This window comes from Budorcas taxicolor, chromosome 18 (assembly GCF_023091745.1).
Source record: "Budorcas taxicolor isolate Tak-1 chromosome 18, Takin1.1, whole genome shotgun sequence".
Taxonomy (NCBI): Eukaryota; Metazoa; Chordata; class Mammalia; order Artiodactyla; family Bovidae; genus Budorcas; species Budorcas taxicolor.
Window position 1 is genome coordinate 36,442,020 of NC_068927.1, and position 26,881 is coordinate 36,468,900.

Here is a 26,881-nt window from a genome sequence, read left to right on the forward strand (position 1 = left end):
TGGTGATGGGATGGGTGGGATGTGGGGGCAGCGTATCTCCCCAAGCATGGCTGGGCACCTTAGCCATCTTGTAAGTACTTGCTCAGGACAGAGTAAGAGACAAACTTTGACAGGCCCCTCTGGATGAGCAGGTCCACACAGCGGCCGTATTTCCTGGCGAAAGGCAACGTGAGCTGGAAGGAAAGGCTGGTCTTATTCCTAGCTGGCTGCTATTCTAGCTTTGTGAGGTCCTGCTATCTGGGTGGGGGCAGGATTGGGGGCAAGGCCAGCTGGTGCTGTTGACCTCCGTTCTGCCTAAAGGCATCTCACAGACCTGGGGCTCAGAGTGGCTGCCAGGGCACAGAATGAAATGAATAGAGGATCTAAAGTGCATGTTTCCTGTCACTGGTTTTCTACTTCCTAGTCGCAGATGCTGACTTCATTTCCAGTCAACAGACTAGGCAGAGGCTAGTGACTTGGCACTATTATGTTTATGGTGAAAGGTGTTATAATAATGTACTTGATTACAGAAATACCAGATTAATGAAAAATTAGCCAAATCTTTTTCACCGCCAACGTTCAAATAAAAATTTGAATCCTAAAATTATTTCAAGGACTCAAAAAACAAAAACCTGAGTTATTCCTTTGCCCTTATTGAAGAATTTTTTTTGCAAAAACTGCTTTATAGCAGCTTAAGTAGAAAAGGAATGTATAATACAAAAGTATTGACATCATGGCTGAGTAGGTGATGTTGGTATCTATAACTCACTGAAAGCATGTGACTGCCAATAGTTTCTCTGATTTCAACACCTCAAAACGAGCTCATATGATGTGCATCCCTGGTCAGGGTTGTTAGTGATGAAGGCTAATTTGGTAAACATTGGAGAAAACTACAAAAAGTGGTGACCCAAACGCTGCTTTTTGCCCACTCTGGACAGGTTAATTTCAGCCACTGTTCCTCCCTCCCTGGGACCAGCGACTAGAGTTCTAGTTCCCTGTCTTCGCCTTCTGGGCAGCACTGGCTTGGCCGTCACACAGCAAGACAGTGTCCATCCGAGGCATCCAGAGGGTCGCCATTTCCCGTGGGGTACAGGTGGTCCTCACCTCAACCCAGCTGTATAGGCGTTCCTGGGTGTGCCGGTCATCCTTGAATCCAGTGATGGCCAGCAAATCCACCACAAACTGCTTGGGGCTTATGTGCAGGGTCTGCCAGAAGAGCCCACAGTCAGGCAGGGCTGGAGGCCACAGCCTGACACACATTTGCTCCCAGCCCCTTAGAGTGGGATGCGGAGCAGGGGCTTCTCTGGGCCTGCAGAAGCCGCAGAGGTCAAGGGGTACCAAAACTTCAAACTGCCTCTTGGCCATGGCTCGGCCCAGATGCTGCCGCCCTGTCTCCCAGTCCCTACCCTTCTTGCCACCCTTCTGCCCCTGATCTCTCCCCCTAGCTGCTCCCCCTTGTCTTGGCTGCTCCCTCTTGTCTTGCACTATTATTGTGGAAGCGAGGGGACAGTGGAGAAGGAACAGGGCCTGGGGCCAATCACACGTACCCACAGCCGGTTGACCAGGGAGACCACCTTGGCTGTGATGGCTTTGGGGTCATTTTGCCGGATGGAATCCAGAATGACGTCAGTCAGGAAGCAGTGACATTTCTGTGCGTAAAACATCTCTTCCCAGGACAGAGAGAAACTCAGGAAAGTCGCCTCTGTGGAGGAGAGAGGGGGTGTGCCACATCTGCCATGGCAAGGGTCTCAGAGCCAGCCTTGGTTAGGGGGAGAAGTGCAGGGCTTCCAAGGAGACCCTATCCCTGAAGTACCTGGCTGGGGACTCAGGCATCTGCCCATGGGCAGGGCCAGGCCCAGCTCCAGAGCCTCACCTCGGGGCTGGGGGCTGGCTGGGGGCGGCGTGCGCCTGAGGTGGTCCATGTGCGTGGTGTAGATGATGCTGTCCTCAAAGAACATGCACGAGCCATCACTGCCCACCACGGGGGGGTGGGTCACCTTGAGGATGACCCCTGTGTTGTCCCCCTCACTGGCCTCAGGCAGGGTCAGCTCAGGGGCAGGACTTTCTGTGAAAACAACGTGGGGAGAGGTCTCTCCTTAAGCTCCATCAGAGCCCAAGCAGGGAGGAGACCTCTAGCAACAGACCAGGGCAGTCAGTCACCAGCCCTCGCCTCCAGCTTCTCAGAAGCGGGAGCCTTGGCTGGCAGGGCCATGTTCTAACTCTCCTCTCTTCATTGCCCTGGAATCACTGCAAGCCACATCCTCAATTTCAGAACTCCAAGGAACTTTCCAAATCATGTTGAACTAGGCTACTAGTAAATAGAGCTGATGGAGACTGGAAATCTTTGTAAAATTATGAGATGAGCTTTTGTGGGGGGTGGGGGGGGTTTGCTGATGCATGTCTACTCTGAAGAACATGTTTGACAAACCAACTAGGGGCTCACAGGCAGGGCCCAGGAAGACCCCTCCAAGCATGACACAAGCCATTGAAAGAGAAAATGACAGAATACTATAGGAAGGGCTTTGAGAGAGCAGAGGAAACAGTCCATAATAGCAGTTCTCAGCCCACTTCTCTGGGCTGCTCCTCACTTCTCCACTGCACACATTCCTCTCTGTTCAGCCTGGTCCCCATATACCCTCCTGTCTCCTGGACTTCTCCCCTTGGACGCCCATCAGTACTTGATACACACTGTGTCCTCTTCCCCAAGTCCTATTCCTCTCCTTCCCACCTCAGTAACTGTCCACCCCCTTGCAGTCACCCAAATCAGAAACCTGTCCCCTCCTTGGCCCAATCCTTTCCTATTTCCTCCAACTGCCTAACCTGTTTCACCTAGGATGGTCTTGGCACTTCCAACACTTACCTTCTGCTACTGCATTTCCTCTGCCCCTGGAACAAACTTTCTAAATGCATACCTGATTGTGCTTGCTCCCGTGTATAGAATGCTTCAGTGGCTGGCTGCTCCACTTAGAACTGGAACAAAGTACCAGGTTCTGAACTTGACCCACAAGACCTGTCCTGATTCCTAATGTCTTCAGCCTTATCTTTCATTACTTTATGAAGACTGGTTTCCAGCTGCTAGACCCATGATTTAGGTTTCCACAATTCTCCTTTCCTCCGTTGACTCCTCAGCCCTGAACCCTCTTTGTGCCCTATTGCTTCATAGGTCCTTCCTTTCATATGCCTCATGTGGCTTCTCAAGCCCCCAGGCCATGCCAGTGTGCCTGTCGTTTCTGGGTCTTTTGCTTGGCAGTAGTGAATGCAGTTCTAGTCTCCTTTAATCACTAACTCACTCTGTGGTCTTGGCCAAGGTTTGCCTTCTCTGTTGTAAATGGGACTTAGGTCAAGGATGGGACAGGACTCACCTCTCTCCTTTGACCTCTGCTTGCCCCAGTCCTTCAGGGTGACAGCTCTTTTCATGGGGAAGTATGGATTAAAGTTTGGCTCTGGCCCCTTGTCTTTGGTTCCGGCTCCAGCCCCTGCCTGTGGGCCGGGGTCCTTCTCTGAGGCTGTGGAATGGCCTTTCCGGGAAGCTGAGGTGCTGGGCTGGGAAACAGCCTCACTTCCTGAGGAGTGCTGCAGGGTGGCTTCCTCCAAGGAGCTGCTCCGGGGGGCTGACAGTGGCTGGAATTCCCACTGTTTGCAGTTGACCATGTCCCACTCCCTTACCAGGGAGATAAGTTTTTGCATGGGGGTGACAGGAGGGTCTTTGGTTTCAGATTTCTGTGTGAGGTTGACAGTGGTACACTTCTTCTTGGGAGGACTCTCAGGGTGGTCCCCCCAGTGTCTAGGGTTGGCACATAGGCCAGGACAGTGTGAGTATGTGCTGGGATTACCTGCCCTCTTGGCACCTTGGCACAAGGACATCTGGATTGTCTGGGAGTACTGTTCGGCCTCCTCTATCTGGCTGGACCTGGCCAGGGTCCCCTTGGCCTTGTTCCACAGAGTTCGGTCATTGCAGTCTTGGAACTCCATTGGTATGCAAGCCGTGGTCTGGGGAGAGGGCACAGCAGCTCTGGGCATGTTGTACTTCCACACTGAAGCCTTACCCAAGATCTGATAAGCTGGGTCTCTTAAGATTTCACTTGCTTACCCAGAACAATGTCATCCCCCACGTGGGTCTAACATTTGAGATCTGCTCAGTTGGAGTGGGGTTGGTAACCAGCCCACAGGCCTCTCAAACACCAAAAGGGCATATCAGCATGCTAGGCCTCATGGGGCCAGCACTTACTTGTGTTCAGAAACCAGTCACTGTGCTAGAGCCATGTAGGCCTGTCTCTTTCATTTTGCCATGCTCCCCATTAGTGGGATCTGCCCCTTGAGCCCTGTGCTGGTGCCCTTTCAGGACACCACCAAACCAGAGGAGGCTGGAACTTACTTCTTTGGTGTCTCTGCTGAACTCCACCAGTGACCCTGGCCCTTCTGTTACCACGTGCAGCCTTCTGATGGGAAAAGCTTCTTCACTTTCAGATTCTTTCTCCTGGATCCATGACCTGCAGATCCCAAGAGGGTTTGGTTAGTGAGCAGAAGCTTCCACTAGTCCATTGACCAGGTGTGCCCTTTGGCTGAGAGTTCACTCAGGGAGGAGGGGCCTTAAAGAGTTTTGCTTAGGTCCCTTCCCAGTCCTGAGCCTGCCCCACCCCCTTAACCCTAAGGAGAACAGGTCCTACTGGGAGGTAGGACTTAGGACAGGATTCCTAAGAGGCATATAAAGGTTCAAACTTTAGATCATGGTATCAAGGGAGTGGTTTCCTTACTTGTATGCCTCACACTGGACAAGTGCTTCTGAGAGAGATGGGATGTGGTATTCCTCCACCTCCTGGCAGAGGAGGGGCCATTCCCTGTGAATGACAAGAAGCAGTCACACTGGGCATCTGGAGTGGGAATGTGGCTGGGGTTGTTGGACTCCAGAGCGGCTGCTCCGAACAGCAGTTCACATGTTGGAAATAACATAATCTCCTCCGTCAAGGCTGCAAACTCAAATTTCCTCCTTGCAGAGGGATGGGAGTTTCATCATATGATTTCCTTCCTGCACTCACTTAAATTCAGATGGTAAAAATAGTTTTCCAAGCCTCAGGAAGTTGAGAATGTGTCGGAACATTTGGCCATCCCCGTGGATCAGCAGGGTTTGTCCGTATGTTATCCAGTACACTCTCTGAGGGTTGGACAACAGTTCTGGATACTGCAAAGGGTTGGACATCAGACTCTGTTAGTCTGTTAGTTAGTTAGTTAGTTAGTCTGTTAGTCTGTTAGTTAAAGGGCTATGTCCTCATTAAGGAGAAGGGCAGTCTTCGTTTTCCCACCCATTCCAGAGCAGAGGCTTTGGGATTTCTATCTCCCTGTCTTATTGGCCACAAGGAGACACATGAGGAGCAGAGAATCCAGAGAGAAGCATGTCATCTCTGCTTGAAGTATTGCTGGCTCCTCAACCACTCTCTTGAGGCATCAGGGACCTCACCCTACATCCTGCCTTGGTCCAGGCCCCTCCCTACCCAGACTCCTGAAGGCTTTCCCAGCCTGCTGCTCATGCAGTAAGACCTAGGAGTAGGGGGAAAAATCCTTGATCTAAGCAGGTGCTGGAAGCTGGTTCCAGAGGATCTCAGCCACAGAAGCTGCAAGGAGAGGAGGGCAGCCTCAGGCCAGCAGTACCTTCAGCAGGGTCTGCAGGGTGGTTGCATACCAGTGGCTTCCAACATAAACTTTGATAATCTGTTGGGAGGAATACACAGTGATTTCTGCCGTCCACTCCTCATCTAAGGAAACCAATGAGAGTGAACATGTCACATGGCTGGAAGGACATTAGGTAGGGCATTTGGTCAATAAGGTATCACATGTTAAGACTCAGTATCTTTATCAGTCATATTTTGTTGCCTACTCTGAGAAGCAGAAATCCCTAACACCAGCCCTCTCTGCTCCTCAGGCCTTCCCTGTGGCTTACCATAGAGTTTCCTGGGTGGTGATATGGGTTTAGAACAGTAGCTTGGAGGGTCAGCTGGTGATTCTGAGTTGGTGGAGGGCCACCAACCCCAAGGGCACCACTGTTCTACCCCTAGCCCACCTCTCCCAAGAAAGCTTGACTAATGTTCCTTTCTGCCTACATTGCTAAGCTCTTCAGTTTCTGGCTGGGTGTGTCCTGGGTGTGTAATTTTCCACATGGCCACTCAGACTGGAGCTAGGAGTCCCTCTGTATGTTTGTGCTTATGGTTTGGCAGATATCACACACCCAGCCTCTCATCAAATGATTACAGAGACCAAGCCTTGAGAATAGGCTTATTCCGGGAAGGTGAATTCATGATCATTTTCCTGGGGATGACTAGACTTAGGCTTTGTTCTGGTATTTGAGAATCAGTTTCTAGTGAACTGTCATGAATGAAGGGTATATAAATTGACGATATAACCAAGAGGTATATCATTAGACTGTGAACCCTGTGAAAATAAGAGACTGGGTCTGTTTTGCTCTCTTCTATACTCCTAGTGTTATCTGATGTCCTGGTTTATGGTAGGTGCTCCAATAAACATTGTTTCTGAATGATAGTAATATAGCATAAGTTGATATAAAACTTTCTGTTAGTAAACACTTATATGCAGCTGGTGAAACAACATTGGCTTTAGACTCAGATTTTAATCCCAGCTTGACCACAATCTCATAATATGAGCAGGTTCCCTCCCTGAGCCTCCGTGTCCTCTGTTAAATGAACCCAGGGACCATTCTTCTCTGGATGGCTGTGAAGACCCAAGGGGCACAGTGTCAGCTCCCAGGGCCAGAGCGGGCCTGCCCTTGGGGACCCATGCAGCCCCCACTGGGCCCGTCTGCGCTGCTCAGCCTGTAATACTTGAGGCTACTTGTGGGCTTGGTGTGGGGAGGGGGTCACCTAACATGAAAGTTTCCTTTTAGGCAAAACCCACAAATGTTAGTCTGGCTTTCCTTTCCTGTTCCATCTATAGTTCCTGGCTCTTGCCAGCTTTATCTTTCCTCTCCTATCCCCTAGACCCTCCTCTGATGCTGCATCCAAACTGAGAAGCTTCTTTATTTACTGAGCACATCCATGGATGTCAGAGTCCTTGGCTCCAGATGAGTCTTGAGAGCCACTTTCATTGGCTCGTAGGTGATGTCCCTCTTGTCCAGGAAGGCACAGAGCTCGTACACCTCAGAAACGGTCTCAGTCAGGGGCAGACGGCAAGTCCCCAGCCAGTTCCTGCCGAGAGGAAAGACCTGTCACAGAGTGATCCAGCACTGCACCCCAAGGGAGTCCAGCCTGTCAACTTTCCATATCTAGAAGGTCTTGCCCTAAACACTGACTCAAACCTGTGGCTACTAACATCATTTCCTTAACTGGTTTCTGTTGATGTCTCATAGTGGGTAAATTTGGACACGTAGACTCATCCTTTTGGGGCTGAGCTTGACCTGTTTCAGCAAAGCCCTCTAAATAGACTAGTTGCAAGCCTCCAGGCCCTGTCTTGGGTTCCAGAATCCAGCCAGGGCCTAGCCACTCTATTTCTGCCCCAAGACATCTCAATCACTGTGTGGCAGCCTGTCATGGTTTGGGAGATAACTGATACCTTGTATGCCTAGGAAAGAAGCTAGGGACCTGAATATCAACCCCACTGCCTCTAAAGGCACTTTTCTTTGCCCTCTGTGCCCTGTGACCTCAGGGGTGGGACATCTCTGGGAGAGATGGATGGGGGTGGGTCACAAAGGCCCCACCCTTGGGATAAGATAGTGTTTGAGGTTGGCTGACCCTCTCCGCAGGTGCTCAGGAAAAGCCACTTCTATCTTTAGTTTTGGTACCAGTGTATTTTGTGAGCCTAAGAGAGTTCTATTCAGAACCTGTTTGCCCTTCTATAAAACAGGATTAGAATCCATGCCCAGCACTAGTAGGAACAATTCCCCAGGGCATAGGCCAGGTATCACTTCCTTCAAGAAGCCTATTTTGCCTTGCTCTTGAAGGGGGCACAGGGTGCTTACCCCTGGTTCTGGACTTTCTGTGTGTCCTTGGGGAGGACTTTTGTAGGAGGGGGAATATGGCAGGGGGAATATCCAGCACCCTGAGTGTTGCGGCTGTGGCCTGGCCACCTTGGACCTAGCACAGGGCTAGAACCAAGATGGATTGCAGAGGATGAAAATATGAAACAGTTTGAGACCTTTGAACCTTAGGAACCGTACACCTTGACACCAGGCCTCTCCTCTGAGGCCCAGATTTGGTGGTGCTGATGCAGATGGTGGGAGTGGCTAAAATGATGGGTTTGTCCTGTATTTCCTCTGACTCATGGACAGGGCCCCAGGCTGAGCCTAGAGAAAGGTAAAGCTCAGCCTGAGTGGGACAAAGCATTCTCTAAGGAGGGCCTTACTTAACATGCTGGAAGAGGACCCCGTTCCCGGTGATGTACAGTCTACTCCCGTCCAGTGTGCTCTCGATGCGGAGCTGTCCCAGTGCAGAGTCTGGGTACTTGACAAGCAGACCCAGGGCCATCATGTACAGTGGCTTCACGGACTCTAGGCCTGCTGAACGGCCCCCCTTCCCAGGGCTTGGAGGAGGACAGGAGGTCCGGGAACAGCCACCTGTGCCAGAGAGAAAGGGTGACTCCTAGGGTGCTCATGGTCAAAACAGTATTGGAAGCTTTGGGTCTTGCTTCCAACTGTTGTCTTAAATCTGTACTGAAGAGGCTTAGTGGGAGCTTATTTCCTTGCACAGCCACATCTGAATCTGCTGAACATCAGTATAGTTTTTATATTCAGTCTGCTTGAGGTCAAAACTATCCACTGGGAGGTAAGGTGGGTGTGGGAGATGGATTACTTTGCTGTATCACTAACACTTGAATTTCAGAACAGCCATCGGGCCCAGTCTCAGCAGGAATTTCCCTTAGTTCTAAGCTCTGCTCTAATTATCCATGGGTAAAGAACGACAACTATAGCAGAGAACCTGATATCATTACAGGCTTCCCAGACTCACAGTCCCTAACACGCCTGGGCAGAATTTTCCCGAGACGCACTGTCTAGTGTTACTTGTGGGTTGGGTGTTCGTGTTCCTGGCTCACTGTTCTCCTGCAGTGGCCATAATGCTCAGTCTATATGAGCCTGGCCCAGTGGCACCCGTGGGCCAAAGGCAAGCTGCTGGGTAATTTTTGTGGGTTGTCTCCAACCCTGCAGGGGAGTGGTATTCTCCTATCACAGATGAGGAAACTATGTCCTGAGAGCGTAGTTAGTTACTAAGTACCTTGCCCCAAACAGCAAAGCTAGGTAGGCCAGAGAAGGGGTTTGAGGGTAACTCTATTTTCAAGACTACCAGGGCTGTTTCCCTTACTTATGGTGCTTTATGAAAGGCAAAAAAACAGGGTTTGTGTTTGGGGGGCTGCTGATGGCTTACAGAGCCCGTCCAGCAGCATGCCTCCCTTCTATCTTCACATAACTCCTGAGCAGCAGGCCCTGCTCTGCTCAGCTCTCTGACTTCTGTTCTCTGAGGAACAGAAGACCTGGGGGAGAGGTTTGAACTCACACCCTCTGAAGTGGATTGGAAGATCCTAAGAGGCTCCTGAAACCTGCAGCAGGATTCTACTACCCCCAAATAGAATAGGACTCCAATCGCCTGGGGAGAAATCTGGAAGAACTGGGCCTCAAAGCAGGGAAGATCTGATTCCCACAGAATAAATATCTGGCAACATGCAGGCCAAACTTCACATGTGTAAGAGTTCTATGCATTCTCAGAATGCCCGCTGAGGCCATGCAAAGGTAGTTGACTCTTGCAATATATACAGTAGCTTCCATAGACATGCAGGGTTTCGAAATGAGATGGTGAAAGGCTAATAAAAAAATGTGAGGAACAAATTAGCATGAGATTGGACTGGGAGCCTGAAGGCCTGGACTGGACCAGGGTCAGGAAGTAGCAGGAGCAGGCAGAAACAGGCACAGCAGCCAGGGGTTCGAAGTAGGAAGGACAAGGGAATTTGGGGGTGGGTGGGATAACGGAAGTACTATGGGGAATTCGCCCAAGAATTTCCCATGCCCTCCAGCTGTGCCTGGAAGAAGAAGGACGGGAGTGGCAGGTGGGGGTTAGTTGTAAGTTCCCAATTGCTTGACTTGTCCAAAAGGAGGGCAGACCTCCCCTGACCTTGGGAAACCTGCCCTCAGGCCCAGCCTCCCTCTCCAGCCAGTCTGGGCTGAGCTACCTACATTTCAGTGGGAAGACTGAGCAGACAGAGGGCATGCCAGGTTTCAGGCTGAAATTTCTCTTCTCAGATTCTAAGTCAGTCAAAACACCTGCTTCTGTCACCACCAACCAAAGTGGTTGGTGGGAGGGAAGATGTTTGCTTTTGGCTTTTCTGGTCAAAGCCCAGACTGCCCTAGGATGTCAAGAGGAGGGCACGTTTCCCCTGGGGACATACCCATGTTCATTCGGTACAACCTCACAGCTTCACTGAGCTCAGGGATTTCCAGAATTTCCACTTCTGCTTCAAGCACATCTATGTTGGAGAAATTATCTGGTAGCAAAATCTTCTGTGAGCGGAGAAAATTCACTTGAAAAGCAAAGGGAAACAAAATGGGTTAAGGAGTTTATTTCTGATCTAATTGTAGGTCCAGGTTTTCGGAGGTTTTTGATGCTGCAGCTTATCCTAGGCTCTCCTTGTTCTGAAACAATTTCTGAACATACCTGGTTAGATTAGCTTTCAGTCTGTGGTTTTCAAGGTGAAAGATCCCAAATTACTTTATTTTCCTGTGTTTGAGTCCATGGGTGTGGCTTCCCATGGCCTGGCCTCGGGCTCCCAAGCCAGGCAGGCTGTCCTGGTGAGCACACTGGCCCTGAGACTTACCCTCTGAGTCTTGACCCAAGAGCAGGTCATTCCAAAAGAGGGAGCTGTCTTGTCGCTTAGAGAGGAAGGGCCTGGGCTGGCAGGTGGCGCGTGCAGTTTGCCCCTGCCTGGATGCAGTGTGGGAGGCAGAGATGGAGCCAGCGCTACTGTCCTGTGTGAATCAACTTCGAGGTTCAGAAACATATTATAGACAACTTCCCAGGTGACTATGAACAGGAAAGGCTGGGGTTCCAGGCATTTGGGCCCCAGTACTATTTGGGTGTTTCCTTCCCTGTTCGTCTAGGCAGCAGCAGCATCTTAGAGTCAGTTCAGTTCACACCTCACCAGAGCCTGTCCTGGGCAATGCAGAACAGAGGCTCTCTTCTGTCCAGGGTTGAAAATTTTATCCCTCTTTAGGCCACTAGCTCAAGCAGACAATTCTGCAATGATTTTTGGGAACCCTTCAACATCCCCTCTTCTTCCCTTTTATCCTGAGTTTAGTGCAGATGAGAGCAGGAGGGGATTATCCTTTGAAACAACTCTATTTCCTCATTTTATGGCAAGAGAAACTGAGGTCTACAGCCTAGATGGATACATAAAAGCAGAGAAATAAGAGTAGTTTGGAGTTCTGCTCAGGGTCTTGCCCTTCACATCAACTCTTGTGGCCCCTGATAGCACTACAGGTGGTTTCCAGTGCCCCTTTACACCCAGGCCCTTCCAAAATGAACAGGGAATAAAATAGCCCTGAGGCTAGTGGCAGCCTAAGGTTGGGAATCCATCTGCCTCCAAGAAGGCTCTGTCATGCTTCCACCAGCTCTGCTCGGGGAAGGTCTTGAGGCCCTAAGGCCCAAGCTGGGCCTCCAAGGGGTGTGGGGTCAGGAGGGGTGGATGGGCCCTACACACCTCCCCTCCCCATGATAAAACAATCACCAATGAAGCGGAACTCGCTGCACTCGCACTCGATCAGGGCCATGGTCTCAGCCAGCCACAGCAGGTTGTCTTCAGTTACCAGGCTTGGATGCTTGGCCACCAGGTCTAGGGGCAGGAAGCAGTAGTGCACTTCCTCTTCTGTGTCTAACAATGGTGTATCCATGAGTCCCAAAGGCGCCTTATCATGTAGGCCTGGAGGAAAATGTGCAGAAGGGCATCACCAACTTCCAGAGGTCAGGGCTTTCAGAGGTGGGGTGCTCACTGACCCAGGAGGCCCAGAGGAAGCTGGAGAGACCATCCCAGAGATGGCCCCTGCCAGATGCCTCCTCCTTCTCACTCCTTTCAGTGTAACCCTAGGTTTGGCAAGGGTGTGGTGGGGAACAGGGCAAGAGAAATCTATCTATCGTACAGTGAAGGGCAGTGGGACATGTGAAATTTTGGCTCATATACTTAAAGTCATTAAATTCATACTGGTTTCCAGTTGGGGAGACATTACTTGCAGGATTCACGGAATGAAAGGGAGCCAAGGTGACCAGAGCTTAGGAAGGCATGGGGGAGGGAAATGGCCAAAATGAAGTTAGGATAGTAAGAAAGGGCCTGGGGTGGGCTATGGTGAGAAGTTTAGTTTTTTTAAGTAATAAAATAGAAAAATAATTTTGAAAAATTCATACTGGTTACTCATTTGTTTCTTTCTAATTGGTCAAACCAACTACAGATAAATGACCTACAGATAAAATAGATCCTTTTACCTCTCCCCAAAGCTGTAAACCCATCAGTAATCATGAATGTCTATTCTTGTGTCTCAAATAGGTCAGTCTATACTACAAGACACCCACCAAGCAGTGATCATTTGGAGACATCCCTTGTGTGGTGGTTAGAGGTGACTTGATGGTAGAGTTCCCTGACCACTAGGACAGGGTGGAGGGCAGCCTAGCCTTGTCCAGATGAAACCAGTATGCAGAGGAATGAACATGGAGAAGGATGCTTGGTTCCAGTGGGTTAGCAGCCATGCAGAGGGCACGTGGCAGGTACAAAATCAAAGGAGATGCCAGAAAGGTAGAGAAATCATTTAGAACTAGTTCAGAAATCAGGGCACTCTCCACTTCTGTAAGAATGAGCAAATGGAAAGCCAATCTGGGCTTCAGAAAAGGTCAGCCTGTGGTGATACCTGTGAAGGCTGGGCTTTTTATAGGAAATTCTGAGGGTTTGCTGATACACTTCCATGTTCGCCAGTAGTTCAGAGATGCTCTCTCGGCAACAGGTATGTCTGCAGGCCTCACACGTAGATGGTGTTTCCCTTCCTTCAGATTATCTAGAGTCTGTTAGATAAAGAAGGTTATTGCTTTGAAAATTTTAAACCAAGTAAATATCTACCAATCCTGGGGTAAAATAAAAATACTAGGATTTGCTAAAGTGTTTTGAAATAAATTGAATCCCTCACTCAATTCAGGTAAAAATTTAAGTCTATAAGATGATATGCTGTTATTCAAAATATTGATGAATATTTCCTTTATGATTTTGAGGCAGTTTTTTCTGCTTTATAATTTTGAGTGATAAATATTATCTTATACAACTTTAAGAGTAATTTATAGTTAATAATTAAAAAGTAGTCCTCTAAAGGCACCACATGACCAGTTTTATTCTCCGCTGCTGCTGCTGCTAAGTCGCTTCAGTCATGTCCAACTCTGTGCAACTCCACAGACGGCAGCCCACCAGGCTCCCCCGCCCCTGGGATTCTCCAGGCAAGAACACTGGAGTGGCTGTTTTATTCTCTAAGAGCCTCATAATGGACAGAACACCTCAGATTCAGTGTGAAACTAATTAAAGAACCTGCTTACTACACAGCTCAGTTCAGTCGCTAAGTCGCGTCCGACTCTTTGTGACCCCATGAATCGCAGCACACCAGGCCTCCCTGTCCATCGCCCACTCCCGGAGTTCACTCAAACTCACGTCCATCAAGTCCGTGATGCCATCCAGCCATCTCATCCTCTGTCATCCCCTTCTCCTCCTGACCCCAATCCCTCCCAGAATAGAGTCTTTTCCAATGAGTCAACTCTTCACATGAGGTGGCCAAAGTATTGGAGTTTCAGCTTTAGCATCAGTCCTTCCAAAGAACACCCAGGACTGATCTCCTTTAGAATGGATTGGTTGGATCTCCTTGTAGTCCAAGGGACTCTCAAGAGTCTTCTCCAACACCACAGTTCAAAAGCATCAATTCTTCGGCACTCAGCTTTCTTCACAGTCCAACTTTCACATCCATACATGACCACTGGAAAAACCATAGCCTTGACTAGACGGACCTTTGTCGGCAAAGTAATGTCTCTCCTTTTGAATATGCTATCTAGGCTGGTCATAACTTTCCTTTCAAGGAGTAAGCGTCTTTTAATTTCATGACTGCAGTCACCATCTGCAGTGATTTTGGAGCCCCCCAAAATAAAGTCTGACACTGTTTCCACTGTTTCCCCATCTATTTCCCATGAAGTGATGGGACCAGATGCCATGATCTTCGTTTTCTAAATGTTGAGCTTTAAGCCAACTTTTTCACTCTCCACTTTCACTTTTATCAAGAGGCTTTTTAGTTCCTCTTCACTTTCTGGCCATAAGGGTGGTGTCATCTGCATATCTGAGGTTACTGATATTTCTCCCGGCAATCTTGATTCCAGCTTGTGTTTCTTCCAGCCCAGCGTTTCTCATGATGTACTCTGCATATAAGTTAAATAAGCAGGGTGACAATATACAGCCTTGACGTTACAGGTGCTCTCCAAAAGCTGCCCAAGGAATCCTGAGCTTTGAGAAGAGCCCTCTGGTGGCTATGGCTATAAACTGCACCCCCATAACTGCTTAAGACCTGCAAAAGGAGGGGGACCACAGTGGGGAATCTTCCCAACTTTGAGTGGCTGGTGGATTTGTGGAAGGACTGGATAATGGTGGGGTCATGGGGAGCGCTTTCCTGGAGGCAATGAACAATGGAAGAGAAAAGTGCATATGTGAAACAGCAGACGAGAGTCTGTCATTCATTCATTTGAGAAATGGTTGCCTGCTGTAGCTGAGACCCAGCACAACAACAACAAAATTGGGTGAAGTAGTATGAAAAGGGAGTGAAACTAGTGAGAGCTTGCAAGAGACATCCTATCATTCGAAGCCTATTCTAATCTAACCAGATCACAAGAACCTGAACTGGCCATTTAGTTCATCTGCAGATTTAAATAGGAGAAGGCAATGGCAACCCACTCCAGTACTCTTGCCTGGAAAATCCCATGGGCGGAGGAGCATGGTGGGCTGCAGTCCATGGGGTCGCTAAGAGTCGGACGCGACTGAGCAACTTTACTTTTACTTTTCACTTTCATGCACTGGAGAAGGAAATGGCAACCCATTCCAGTGTTCTTGCCTGGAGAATCCCAGGGACGGGGGAGCCTGGTGGGCTGCCGTCTCTGGGGTTGCAGAGTCGGACACGACTGAAGTGACTTAGCAGCAGCAGCAGATTTAAATCCTGAGATTCTGTCTCAGTGGAAGGAACAGTGGCACTCTTGAACAATTCTAAATTGACCTCTGGGGAGGGGACATCTTGGGGGAGGGAAATGCCACCCAGGAGAACAATCTGTTTGAGGATGGACCTAAATCCCCTATTTGGAGGTGCTGTTTGGTACCCAGGTGTGTCCTTTGAGGCAGGTCAGAAGTGAGAGTTCAATTAGCTTGAGAGGTGTGCTAGTTGAAGGAATGGTCTAATTTATAAAAATGAAATTTTTATAAATTGTCTCCATTTCCTGCTACTTCCACTAATGTAAAGTGTGAGCAGTATCGTTTCCTCCAAGAGGTGTTTGACAAATCTAAAACAGGGAAGAAAAAAAAAAAAAACCCAAACAAGTAAATCTATAAGGATTGCAATTCTTGCCAGTCAAGAACATGCTGCATGCATTAGACCCAGGAGCCTCAACTAGGTTTTTTCCTAAACTCTCTCAGACAATCCTTCCTCTGATTTCTAGAAATATAAGGCCTTCCACTCATGGGAAGCCATTTGGCTGCTCTAAGAATCCATGGAACCCCTAATCCCTTTACTCTGCTTTATTATTCTCAATAACACCTACTTGTTTATTTACTGTCTGCCAGTCTCCCCGAATATATACAACCTTCAAGACCATGAGGACCCTGTCTGTTTTGTTCTCTGCTGCATTTACAGCAACCACAGTAGCGTTTGTGGGATCTCAATATATTTTTGTGGAATGAATGAATGAATGAGTGAAGAGCATTTCAGAGAGCTTATGCTTTCAGCTGCCCCTTGGCTTTGCTGACTAAAGTTGCCAGAATGTGGCTGGTCTTCCATGGACTTTAATTCCCCTTTTGTCTGCCTGAATACTACTCCTAATACTTTTACTCTTCATATGTTATGACCTAGAAATTAGAGGGAGGATTTCTTTGGGGAAATACAGACCCAAATTCAAATGGCTAACTGCTAGCACAAGGTAATTAATGTTGCTTTTGGCTCAGATTATAGTGAAAACGTGTCAATCAGAAGTAACACAAGACTGATGGCATGGGGGCGAGTGTGTGTATGCACAGTTGCCAAAAGATGGCTGACAAATGTCCTACTGGCAGAGCCCTGGGACTTAACCGAGCTTTTCCAAAACAGCAGCAGTGCTCAGTGCTTATGCTCTGATGTGGGCTGTTGGAAGGAATATGATGGTAAGAGAGCCTGGGGGAGCTTGCAAATCTCCAAGTGCTTTGTAAAGACAAGAAGGGCCAGCACCACTTGGAAGCTCAGAGGAGCAAGATCGGTTGAACAAAAGGATACGCAGAATAGATGCTATCAGCCTAACAAGCCAAATAAGACACACCTATCAGCATCTCTAACCTGCCCCTCCACTGCTAGCTCCAGTCCCCCACCCTGAAATAGATTCAGCCGTCACTCATTATCTTGGATACATCATTCAGTGTTCGGTCAGCACATATTTATTACACCCCTCTATGGGCCCAGTACTGTGATGCTGGGAATGTAAACATGAAAAGAATACAAGCTAGTGAGGGAGGAAGACATATGAATACATGCTCCCAACAGAATTAGCACTGATCTGAGAGCAGAGGCAAGTGAAGTGAAGTCGCTTGGTCGTGTCGGACTCTTTGCTACCCCATGGAGTATATAGTCCACCAGGCTTCTCCATCCATGGGATTTTCCAGGCAAGAATACTGGAGTGGGTTGCCATTTCCTTCTCCAGGGGATCTTCCCAACCCAGGGATCGAACCCAGGTCTCCCGCGTTGCAGGCAGACGCTTTACCCTCTGAGCCTCCAGGGAAGCCCGAGCAGAGGCAAACTACCCGGAAATATCAGGCTAGTCTTTCTGTGGGCCTCATTTCGGCTAATTCTTGAAGGGGAAATGTTCTAGAAAGTGGGAACAGCAAGTGAAAAAATGTTGAGATGAAGCATTTAGGGTGATCAGTGACATGACTGGACATTAAGAGGTGGGCGTGTGTGTATGTGTGTGTTTGAGTGTGAGCATGTCTGCATGCATGTGTGTCTATGCATGCATGTAGGTTTATCTATGTGTTGGGACGTGAGCCAGGACAAGCAGATGGGCTGTCCTGTGAGGAGCCCTGATGCCATGTTGAAGCATTTATACTTGAGTTGTCCACTTACCCACATCTACAGATGAGGTACACTGTTGGGGTAAGTATCTGCTGTTTATGAAACCTTCCTTTACAAGATCACAGTGGAAATCTGTCTCATAAGAAATTGGAAATGTGAGACTTGTCAGTGGTCTTTTTTTCTTAAAAGTGTGATCAACATAAAAACTCTCTGGCCCCCTTGAGCACAAGGGTTGCAGGCCTATTTGGTTTGCTTGCCGGTGGCAGAACACTCACAGGTGGAACAATTCAAGTTTCTAAACTTACAAGTCCTTAGAAGGCATGAAAAAGGAAATACAATTAGCATGTACTGTCAACATACTAAGTCCTTGGTGGACTTTAGGCAGGCAAGAAAAAGGGAATCAACAGTCTGCCATGAACCATGAAGACTTGTGAGTTATCCTGAAGAAAAATTTCGCACTTTGCAGTAGCAGCTGTGACTCCCAACCAAGCTGACAGTATGTGTGAGGCTTGGAGCAGCTTACATTTACACAAAGGGGACTTCCCGAATTACACAGAAAAATCTAGGAAGCACTGTGGCATTAATGTACAGACTTGTAATGACTAGTTTTGCTCCCCCTGTGAACAAGATACGACATTCCTAACCATCCAGGCTTGAGGATTTACATACCAACCTTGAGGACTTCAAATTTATGTCTCTAGACCTGACCGCTTCCCTGAATTCCAGATCTATACATCTGGCTGCCTGCCCCCATCATCATCCAGATTTTTAACGAGCACCGTTTTCTTGCCTGTCAAACTTAATACATTCAAATCCAAACTCCTGATTTTTCCCTCTGAGCCCGCACCTCAGAACCCTGAAATTTGACTTTCATATAATTTTTATGTGTCACAAATATATTTCTTTTGATTTATTTCAACCATCTAAAAATATAAAAACAATTCTTAGTTCATAACTTGTACAAAAAAGGTAATGGGCTGAATTTGGTCCATGACGTAGTTTGTTGACTCCTAATGTTAAGCCAGAAGTTAATGATTTTTTATAGCTCTATTGAAATGTTTCATATTATTTCTAATGTGAATAAATTTCATATTATATGGGCTTCCCAGGTGGTGTTAGTCATAAAGAATCTGCCTGCCAATGCAGGAGATGTAATGTGAATAAATTTCATATTATATATATAAATGAAAAAATTTACTCACCTAAATTATACAATTCAGTAATATTTAGCATATTCACAGAATTGTGCAGCCATCATCACAATCTATTTTAACATAATAAAAAGAAACCCTATGCTCATTTAAGAGTCCGTTGCCCATTTTTGCTCACTATATCCTTCTCACCCTGTACCTTGGCCTTAGGCAACCACTGATCTACTTTCTGTCCCTGTAACTTTGCCTATTCTGCACATTTTATATAAATGGAATCATACAATATACGGTCCTTTGCGTCTGATTCTTTCACTTTGCATAACACTTCAAAGTTCATTTTCATTGTTACAGGTATCAGTACTTCATTCCTTTTATTGACAAATAACATTTCATTGTATAAATATACCATTTTGTTTGTCTGTTCATCAACTGATGAACATACAGGTTGTTTTCACTTTTTGGCTTTTATGAATAATTCTGCTATGAACATTTGTCTAGAAGTGTCTGTGTGGACATTCTGTAGGTTTTAATTTATTTTGGGTATATACCTAGGAGTGGAACTGCTGGGTCATATGGTAACACCATGTTTAACTTTTTGAGGAACTGCCAGACTGCTTCCCAAAGAGGTTGTACAAATTTACATTCCTATCAGCAGTGTATGAGGGTTCTAATTTCACCCTATCTTTGCCAACACCTGTTACTGTCTTTTTGATGAGAGGCATCCTAGTGGGTATGAAGTGGTAACTTAATTGTGGTTTTGATTTGCATTTCCTTGATGGCTAGTGATATTGAGCACCTTTTCATGTGCTTATTGCCCATTTGTATATCTTCTTTGGAGAAATGTCTATTCAAATCCTTTTTAAATTTATTTATTTTGGCTGCACCGGATCTTTGTAGCTGAGTGCAGACTTTCTTTAGTTGTAGTGAGCAGGGGCTACTCTTCATTGCAATGTGCGGGCTTCTCATTGTGGTGCTTATGCTTGTTGGCAGAGTATAGGCTCTAGGCACTCAGGCTTCAGTAGTTGCAACATGTGGGCTCATTAGTCGTCGTTCATGGGCTCTAGAGCTCGGGCTCAGTAGTTGTGGCAGATGGGCCCACTTGCTCTGTGGCATGTGGGATCATCCTGGACCAGGGATCTAATCCGTGTCCCATGCATTGGAGGGTGGACTCTCAAATCTCCAGTGGACTTTCACTGGACCAGCCAGGGTAATCCCCTTTGCTCATTTTAAATTTGATTGTCATTCTGTTGTTTAGTTGTAAGAGTTCTTTATGTATTTTGAATACGTATCCCTTATCAGACAAGTGATTTGCAAATATTTTGTTCCATTCTGTGTGTTGTCTTTTCACTTTCTCGATGGTGTCCTTTGAAGGACAATTTTAGAATTCTGATGAAATTCAAAATTCATCTTATTCTTTTGTTGGTCATGTTTCTGACATTGTACCTCACAACCATTGTTTAACTCAAGCTATAATGATCTTTTAAAATTTTAAATTTGATAATTTTCTTTCTTTAAACATCTCTAAAAGCTACCTACAACATTTAGAACAGATCCTGTATAGTCACCTATACAACTCTGCAAGATCTGATCTGTAACATCCTCTGACCTCTGACCTCATCTACTTTTGACATCTCTCTACTCCTCACCACCACAGTGTGGCATGTTGGATCTTTGTTCCCTGACAAGGGGTTGAATCTTTGTCCCCTGCAGTGGAAGTGTGGAGTCTTAACCACTGGACCACCAGGGAAGTCCTGGTATCTCCCTGTTTCTCACTGCACCTGACAATGGCCACTGAGTCTGCCTCTTCCAAGCCATTCTAACCTCAGGGCATTTGTGTTTGTTGTTCTTATGCCTCAAAGCTTTTCCTAGACATCTCCATATCTTATCCCCTTTTCATTCAGTCTTCTGCTCAAATATTGCCTTCAATAAATCCAGCCCTGACCACTCTTTCTAAAGGAGTAGCTGACCTCAGTCACTTGCTATCTCCTTATGACATACTACACAACTGTATATTAAAAAACAGATTAGATATAAATGTTTTATTCTTTCAACATATTCCAGTACTATAAGGGTGGTGACTGATAGAATAAATAAACGTTACACATGAAAAAAAGAAAATCAGAGACTTCCCTGGTGGTCCAGGGGTTAAGACTGCCTTTTCAATACAGGGAGCGTGGGTTCAGTCTCTGGTTGGGGAACTAAGATCCCACATGCCATACAATGTGGCCAAGAAATTAACAAAAAACAAGTGAACCAAAAAAATTTTTTAAAGAGAAAATCATATAAACACATTCTGAAACCCCAAGAAGTTCTAGAATACAGAAATGTCTTCCTCTTTCACTATTACACAGGAAACCTTGCTCTATTCTTCATAGCACACACCTCTATCTGACCTTATATGACTATATAGTTCATTCTGTGTCTCCAGTACTTGCCTGTGATTGGTGCTCAATACATGTTAATGTTACACTTAGAATCAAGACAATAATAGGTATTGAGTGTGCCCTTTGAAGGCCAAAGCTATAGGCTGGAAGGAGGTAGGATGGGCAGGTAGATGGCAAGGAGGAATGAGAGAGATAAAGGGTAGGGATGTGAGGGAATGAGGAAGGGTAGAGAGCAGAGTAGGACTGTGAGCTCAACCACCTGTCCTCCAGAGGCTTGCTATCTCATTCTACTAGCTGGTTCCTGTATGGTTTTCCAACAAAACTTACTATATTATAGATAATCCTGAGTAGGATATGCCACGTGTTAAGAGCATGGGAACTTTAGTTAGTGGGAGGCAAAGTCCCGTTTTTATTGTTAGGGGCTAAATCTGAAGAAGTCTACAATGAGCAGCACTAATAGGTTAGAACAATTTAGAATAGTGTTGTCCAATATGTGGCTATTGACTACTTGAAATGTGATAGCCTGAATCTGAAATGTGCTGTAAGTGTAAAACACATCAGATTTTGAAGACTTGGCACATGAAAATAATGTAAAATATATTAATTTTAAAATACTGATTACGTGGAATTCCCTGGTGATCCAATGACTAAAGAATCTGCCTGCCAGTGAAGGGGATACAGGTTCGACCTCTGGTGTGGGATGATTCCACATGAGCAGGGTAACTAAGCCCATGCCCCACAACTACTGAAGCCTGAGTGTCCTAGAGCCTGTGCTCATAGAGCCCATGCTCCACAACAAGAGAAGGCACCACAATGAGGAGACCATGCACCACAGATAGAGAGTAGCCCCTATTCACTGCAACCAGAGAAAGCCTGTGTGCAGCAATGAAGACACAGAACAGCCAAAAATAAATGAATTAAAAATAAATACTTTATAAAAAAGAAAATATCAATTACCTATTGAAATGAGAACTTAAATATACTGAGTTAAATAAAATATACTGTTAATTTCACTTGCTTTTTTTAAATGTGTCTACTAGAAAAATATGGCTCACAAATGTGGTTAACATTATATTTTTATTGGATCATCCTATGTGTTCCTTAAAACCCAGAGGAATAATGTCTGGTACCTAGAAAATTTTCAGTAAATACTGGCTAAATGCATTAAAGCCAGCTGCCTGAGGAGGGTCTTTAGACTAAGAACTGGCAAACTCCGTTTTCTCCAAGCAAACTGTTTATACATTTGGGCAAGAACCTGAGTACGTGGACAGGGCTTAACAGTAAGGAAAGTGATGGAAATGTGTGAGGCTATTGATTTGCTTGAGATTGCTGTGTTTTTCTCCAGCTGTATTTACACTCTGCTTCAGTGAATAAATACCACTTAAGCTGGGTTGGCCTAAATGTTTATTTCTTTGAGAGCAACATTTCTGAAACATAAGCACTTGTTTTATGCTCTGTTTTGGGAGGCAGATCCATATGATTCTTCAAATACTGCTACTGCTCACACAACTTGCAACTTTGGAATTGGACCAATTCATTGGCTGCTGAGTTGTTACCTCCCATCTAGAAATTGCTTCCCAAATATATTTTGTCTCAATTTGGGAAATAAGGACATCAAAGGAATTAAAGGGCTTGATAAATTGTGTAATAGCCTTGTGCTCTTTAAAATAGTTCTTCAAAAAGTTGCATAGATCTCTTTGATTTTCTGCAATGAACAAATGACTCCCTCCTTTCCCCCATTAAATGGTGCTTGGGAATTCCCTGACAGTTCAGTATAAGGTCTCTGCATTTCCACTGCTAAGGGCCTGGGTTTGATCCCTGGTTGGGGAAGAAGTCATATGGTGGAACCAAAAAAAGTCAGCAGCTATCTTGACATTCCAGGTCCTGTAAGTGAATTTGAAGCAATTATAAGCAATTCTAGTGTTCAGTTCCTGGGATAATTGAAAAAATTTTTATTTCAGGTGGGTAACTTGGTGACTGCAGCCATGAAATTAAAAGACGCTTACTCCTTGGAAGAAAAGTTATGACCAACCTAGATAGTATATTCAAAAGCAGAGACATTACTTTGCCAACAAAGGTCCGTCTAGTCAAGGCTATGGTTTTTCCAGTGGTCATGTATGGATGTGAGAGTTGGACTGTGAAGAAAGCTGAGTGCCGAAGAATTGATGCTTTTGAACCGTGGTGTTGGAGAAGACTCTTGAGAGTCCCTTGGACTGCAAGGAGATCCAACCAGTCCATTCTGAAGGAGATCAACCCTGGGATTTCTTTGGAAGGAATGATGCTAAAGCTGAACCTCCAGTACTTTGGCCACCTCCTGTGAAGAGATGACTCATTGGAAAAGACTCTGATGCTGGGAGGGATTGGGGGCAGGAGGAGAAGGGGACGACCGAGGATGAGATGGCTGGATGGCATCATGGACTCGATGGACGTGAGTCTGAGTGAACTCTGGGAGACGGTGATGGACAGGGAGGCCTGGCGTGCTTCAATTCATGGGGTCGCAAAGAGTCGGACACGACTAAGTGACTGAACTGAACTGAACTTAAAAAACAAATAAAAAGAATATACAACAATTTGCACTGGAGTATATGGATTTTGATTTCCAAATATATAATACCTTTTAAATATTAAATACTGATTTAGTAAACAGTGTCCATAAAAACATGCATTGTGAAATGTTCTCGATCCTATATGACCCAGATATACAGGGACTACATCAGTTCTCCTCTTTGAGGTGTTGGGGAGGCATAGTTGGTAGCACACTGAGCTGCACTGTGGCTTGTTGAGTCAGTGCTTCTGAAGACAGAGTAAACACCACCTTGTCCAGACAGTGAAATTAATATGGAGCAAGACCAACGGTCCTTCCCGGTTATAATATTTAGCTCTTCCAAGTTAAAGAAGTCATTGTTCAAAACAAAAAATAAACTACTTAAGATAAACCATAGAAATGATTTCTGTAGTTGGAAGAAAAATTAGGAAAGAAGGTAATGTTCTCTGGTGATATTATGATGGTTTCAAAGTAAAGGTATTTAAAGCTCTTACACCAAGAAAAGAATAGTCTTGGAAAACAGAGAAGTGAAGACAAAGGAAAGATTCTGCAGTTTGCAGGACTTTTTGCTTTGCTGTAAGTGAACACTGTGTACCTAACAGGCACAATGATAAGTAATGTTATCTGACACATCTTTCAGATTTTAAATCTCAGACACAATGCATGTAGTAAATCCTATAATTTCTAGTGTATTCACCTTTCAAAATTCAACAACAAAACTAAGCTTAAATTAGGATTTCCAAGAGTTAAGAACACCCTCTCAGGGGATGGAAAGGTCTATCCGGGGGTCTGCGGTGACCGCTGGTATAGACAAGGCAGAGTTAAGATGAAATCCTTTATTCAGAACATGCATTTCCAGTGTACTGTTTAATATTTTAACTCTCTCATCACACTTTCTCATTAGAGGATCATCTCAGCAACCAATATATAAAAGGACACAAAGTTTTAGCGATGTAAAGCCTATATTATTGAGCACCACTCCTGGAAGATATGCATATCTTACCTGCAGCAAAGGCATCAGCTGCAAACCCAGTGCTTGCTCATAGAGCAAGTTCAGCTCTGCACAGCTGGAGAAGGAGAGTTTGGAGGTGTAGAGGTAATAGTGCACATGTCTGAATGTGGAACCATCTCTGTCAATGAACAACCTCTGGTTTTCTGAAGAGGTCAGTGCTGAAGCCTCTTTCCATAGCAGGGAGTCTGGGAACTGAGCGAGTTTGCTTCTGGGAACCGAGAAATGCCAGCCCCCGACATTGAAATGAAACAAATCCTCTGCTGACTCATGAGGCGTACCAGGCTCCTCCTAAAGGGAAAATGAAAAGAGATCTATGCAATAAAAGGAAATAAAAAGCACCAATATTGGAAAGGAAGAAGTAAAATTATCTCTATTTGTAGATGATGTCATCTTGCAATAGAAAATCCTGAGGAATTCACTAGGAAATTACTAGAAATAAGTTCAAGAAGGTTGAAGGGTATAGATCAATATAAAAAATCAACTGTATTTTTATATGCTAGTAATGAACAATACAAAAATGAAATTAAGAAAACAATTCCATTCACAATAGTATCAAAATGAACAAAGTAGGAATAAATTTAACAAAAGAAGTATAATACTTGTACTCTGAAAACTCAAAACATTGTTGAAAGATAATTTGAAATACCTAAATAAATAGAAAATCTTTCCATGTTCATGGATCAGAAGACAATATTGTTATGGTAGCAATACTCTTCAAATTGATCCCTATGAAACACAATCCCTATGAAAATTCCAACTGATTTTTTTTCTTTTGCAAAAATTGACACGCTGATGTTAAAATTCCTACCCTATTATTGGCCAACAGAGGATGAATGATTTTCTCCTTGCCTGGGACAGCTCAACCAATGAGACACTGCCACAACTCAGCCAATGAAAAGTCACTAAACTTCAAACTCCCAGTTTCCTATTGTATTTTTTTTTTTTATAACAGCCCTTCCCAACTTCCCCTTGTCTTCTACAGAAGTTTCCTCTCTTCCACTTTACCAGACTTGCATGTGGTTCACCATAATTGCATGTCCCAAGTTGCAGTTCTTTACTGTTCCCAAATAAACCTGTTTTACTGGTCAAAAACAAAACCTAATTGTTTCAGGTTAACAAATTCTAGGTAAAACTTAGGCACATTGAAGTGATTGAGGTGCAATGTACCAATATTTCTAATTTATTTTTAAATTTATCAAAAGATAAGATGAATCAATGGAGGAATGGATAGAGGATATGCGATTAAACAACTACAGCGAAATGTTCATTGTAGAATCTAGATGGTGGCTATATAGTTTCACTGTAAAATTCTTTCAAACTTTCTAAATGTTTCAAAATCTGCATTAGAATGCTGGGAGGTGGGGCAGATTGTTAAAATAAGGTGGTTGTTCAAGGGAGGAAAAGTCCACTTCTCCAACAAAAACCTGCCATCTCCAATTTTGACATCTGGGTAAAGAAAATAAATGCATGCAATGAAGAAGGGAGTGAGGTTCTTTTCTCTCATAAGAAGCCTGATTTAAATATTCAGATATAAAGGAAAACAATTACACATGTCATGTTTGAGGCTAGAAGAATTAAAGGGGACATGAAGAGAAGGATTACAAATTGTAAAATGGTGATAAGACTCTCAGAAGCAGAGGTGGAAAAACCAATCTAATAAACTAATCTAAGCTTTTAAATTCTGGCCTCCCTTAACATGGCTAAGGCTGAACACGACAAGCTGAGAGTAAGGACTCCACCTAGACCAGAAAGCATGAATATGCAGGCAAACACGATTTTGCTTTCTATTCTCCTTAAAGGTGATTAGCTGGCCCTACAGGGGCCTGTAGTTCTTGAAAGACAAAAGGCTTGTCAGATTGACTGCAGGAAACAGGGTAGCCTGTAGTCATCACTGCTCTGTCCCAAAGAGTGTATCTCTCTTCCCTACACTGATTCCTCACCCCTAAAGATCAATCAGTTGATCCCGCTTCCAAATCAATTTCTAGAACTAGAACTACCTCATGGTCTACAGACAGGACCTCAACTCCGCAGACCCAGGGAGCTTTCCATCATGCTTTAGAGAGCTCCCCTCCAACCCAATCCTTCAGATCCCCCACCCGCCATTACGTTCACCCACCAGGCCACCGCTTTGCCTCAAAGTCAACATTCCCCAAGCACTGAGATTGAAGAACTTTACCCCGTCCGAGGCACAGCCTCACCTTTCAGACCTGGAGTCCCACCCTCCATCCTCAGAGTTACAACACTTCAACTGACAAAGCAGGCAGATTCTTCTGACTCCTCAAAACTAACCCCCAGACTCTTCAAAGCTGGGGCTGTATCCCAGAGTCAGGTCCCTAACCCCACAGCCCTAATCCTCTACCACAACGCAACCATTCCCTGTTTTAGTGTTTTTGGCGCCCCCGCCAGGGTGGGCTCCATACCATGGTCCAGGCTCCAGAAGCGGGTGGACAGGCACGTGACCAGGACGATAACGGACCTTGGGAGCGCGGCGGTGCGCGGGGCGGGGCGGGGCCTGGCGGC

General features: G+C 45.6%; 1 protein-coding gene across 1 annotated transcript; it reads right to left on the minus strand.

Annotated features, from left to right (window-relative positions):
- Positions 1–59: 59 nt before the first annotated feature.
- Positions 60–26,805, minus strand: KCTD19 (potassium channel tetramerization domain containing 19). Its single transcript, XM_052656572.1, has 16 exons — positions 26,782–26,805; positions 24,353–24,649; positions 12,860–13,010; positions 11,692–11,883; positions 10,357–10,488; positions 8,326–8,536; positions 7,012–7,172; positions 5,626–5,729; positions 5,016–5,158; positions 4,734–4,817; positions 4,355–4,469; positions 3,342–3,969; positions 1,853–2,044; positions 1,527–1,681; positions 1,084–1,185; positions 60–173 (listed from the first exon to the last, which is right to left on the minus strand). Exons 1-16 carry the CDS (start codon positions 26,782–26,784, stop codon positions 60–62), a joined length of 2,784 nt encoding a protein of 927 aa, XP_052512532.1. The 5' UTR covers positions 26,785–26,805.
- Positions 26,806–26,881: the final 76 nt, after the last annotated feature.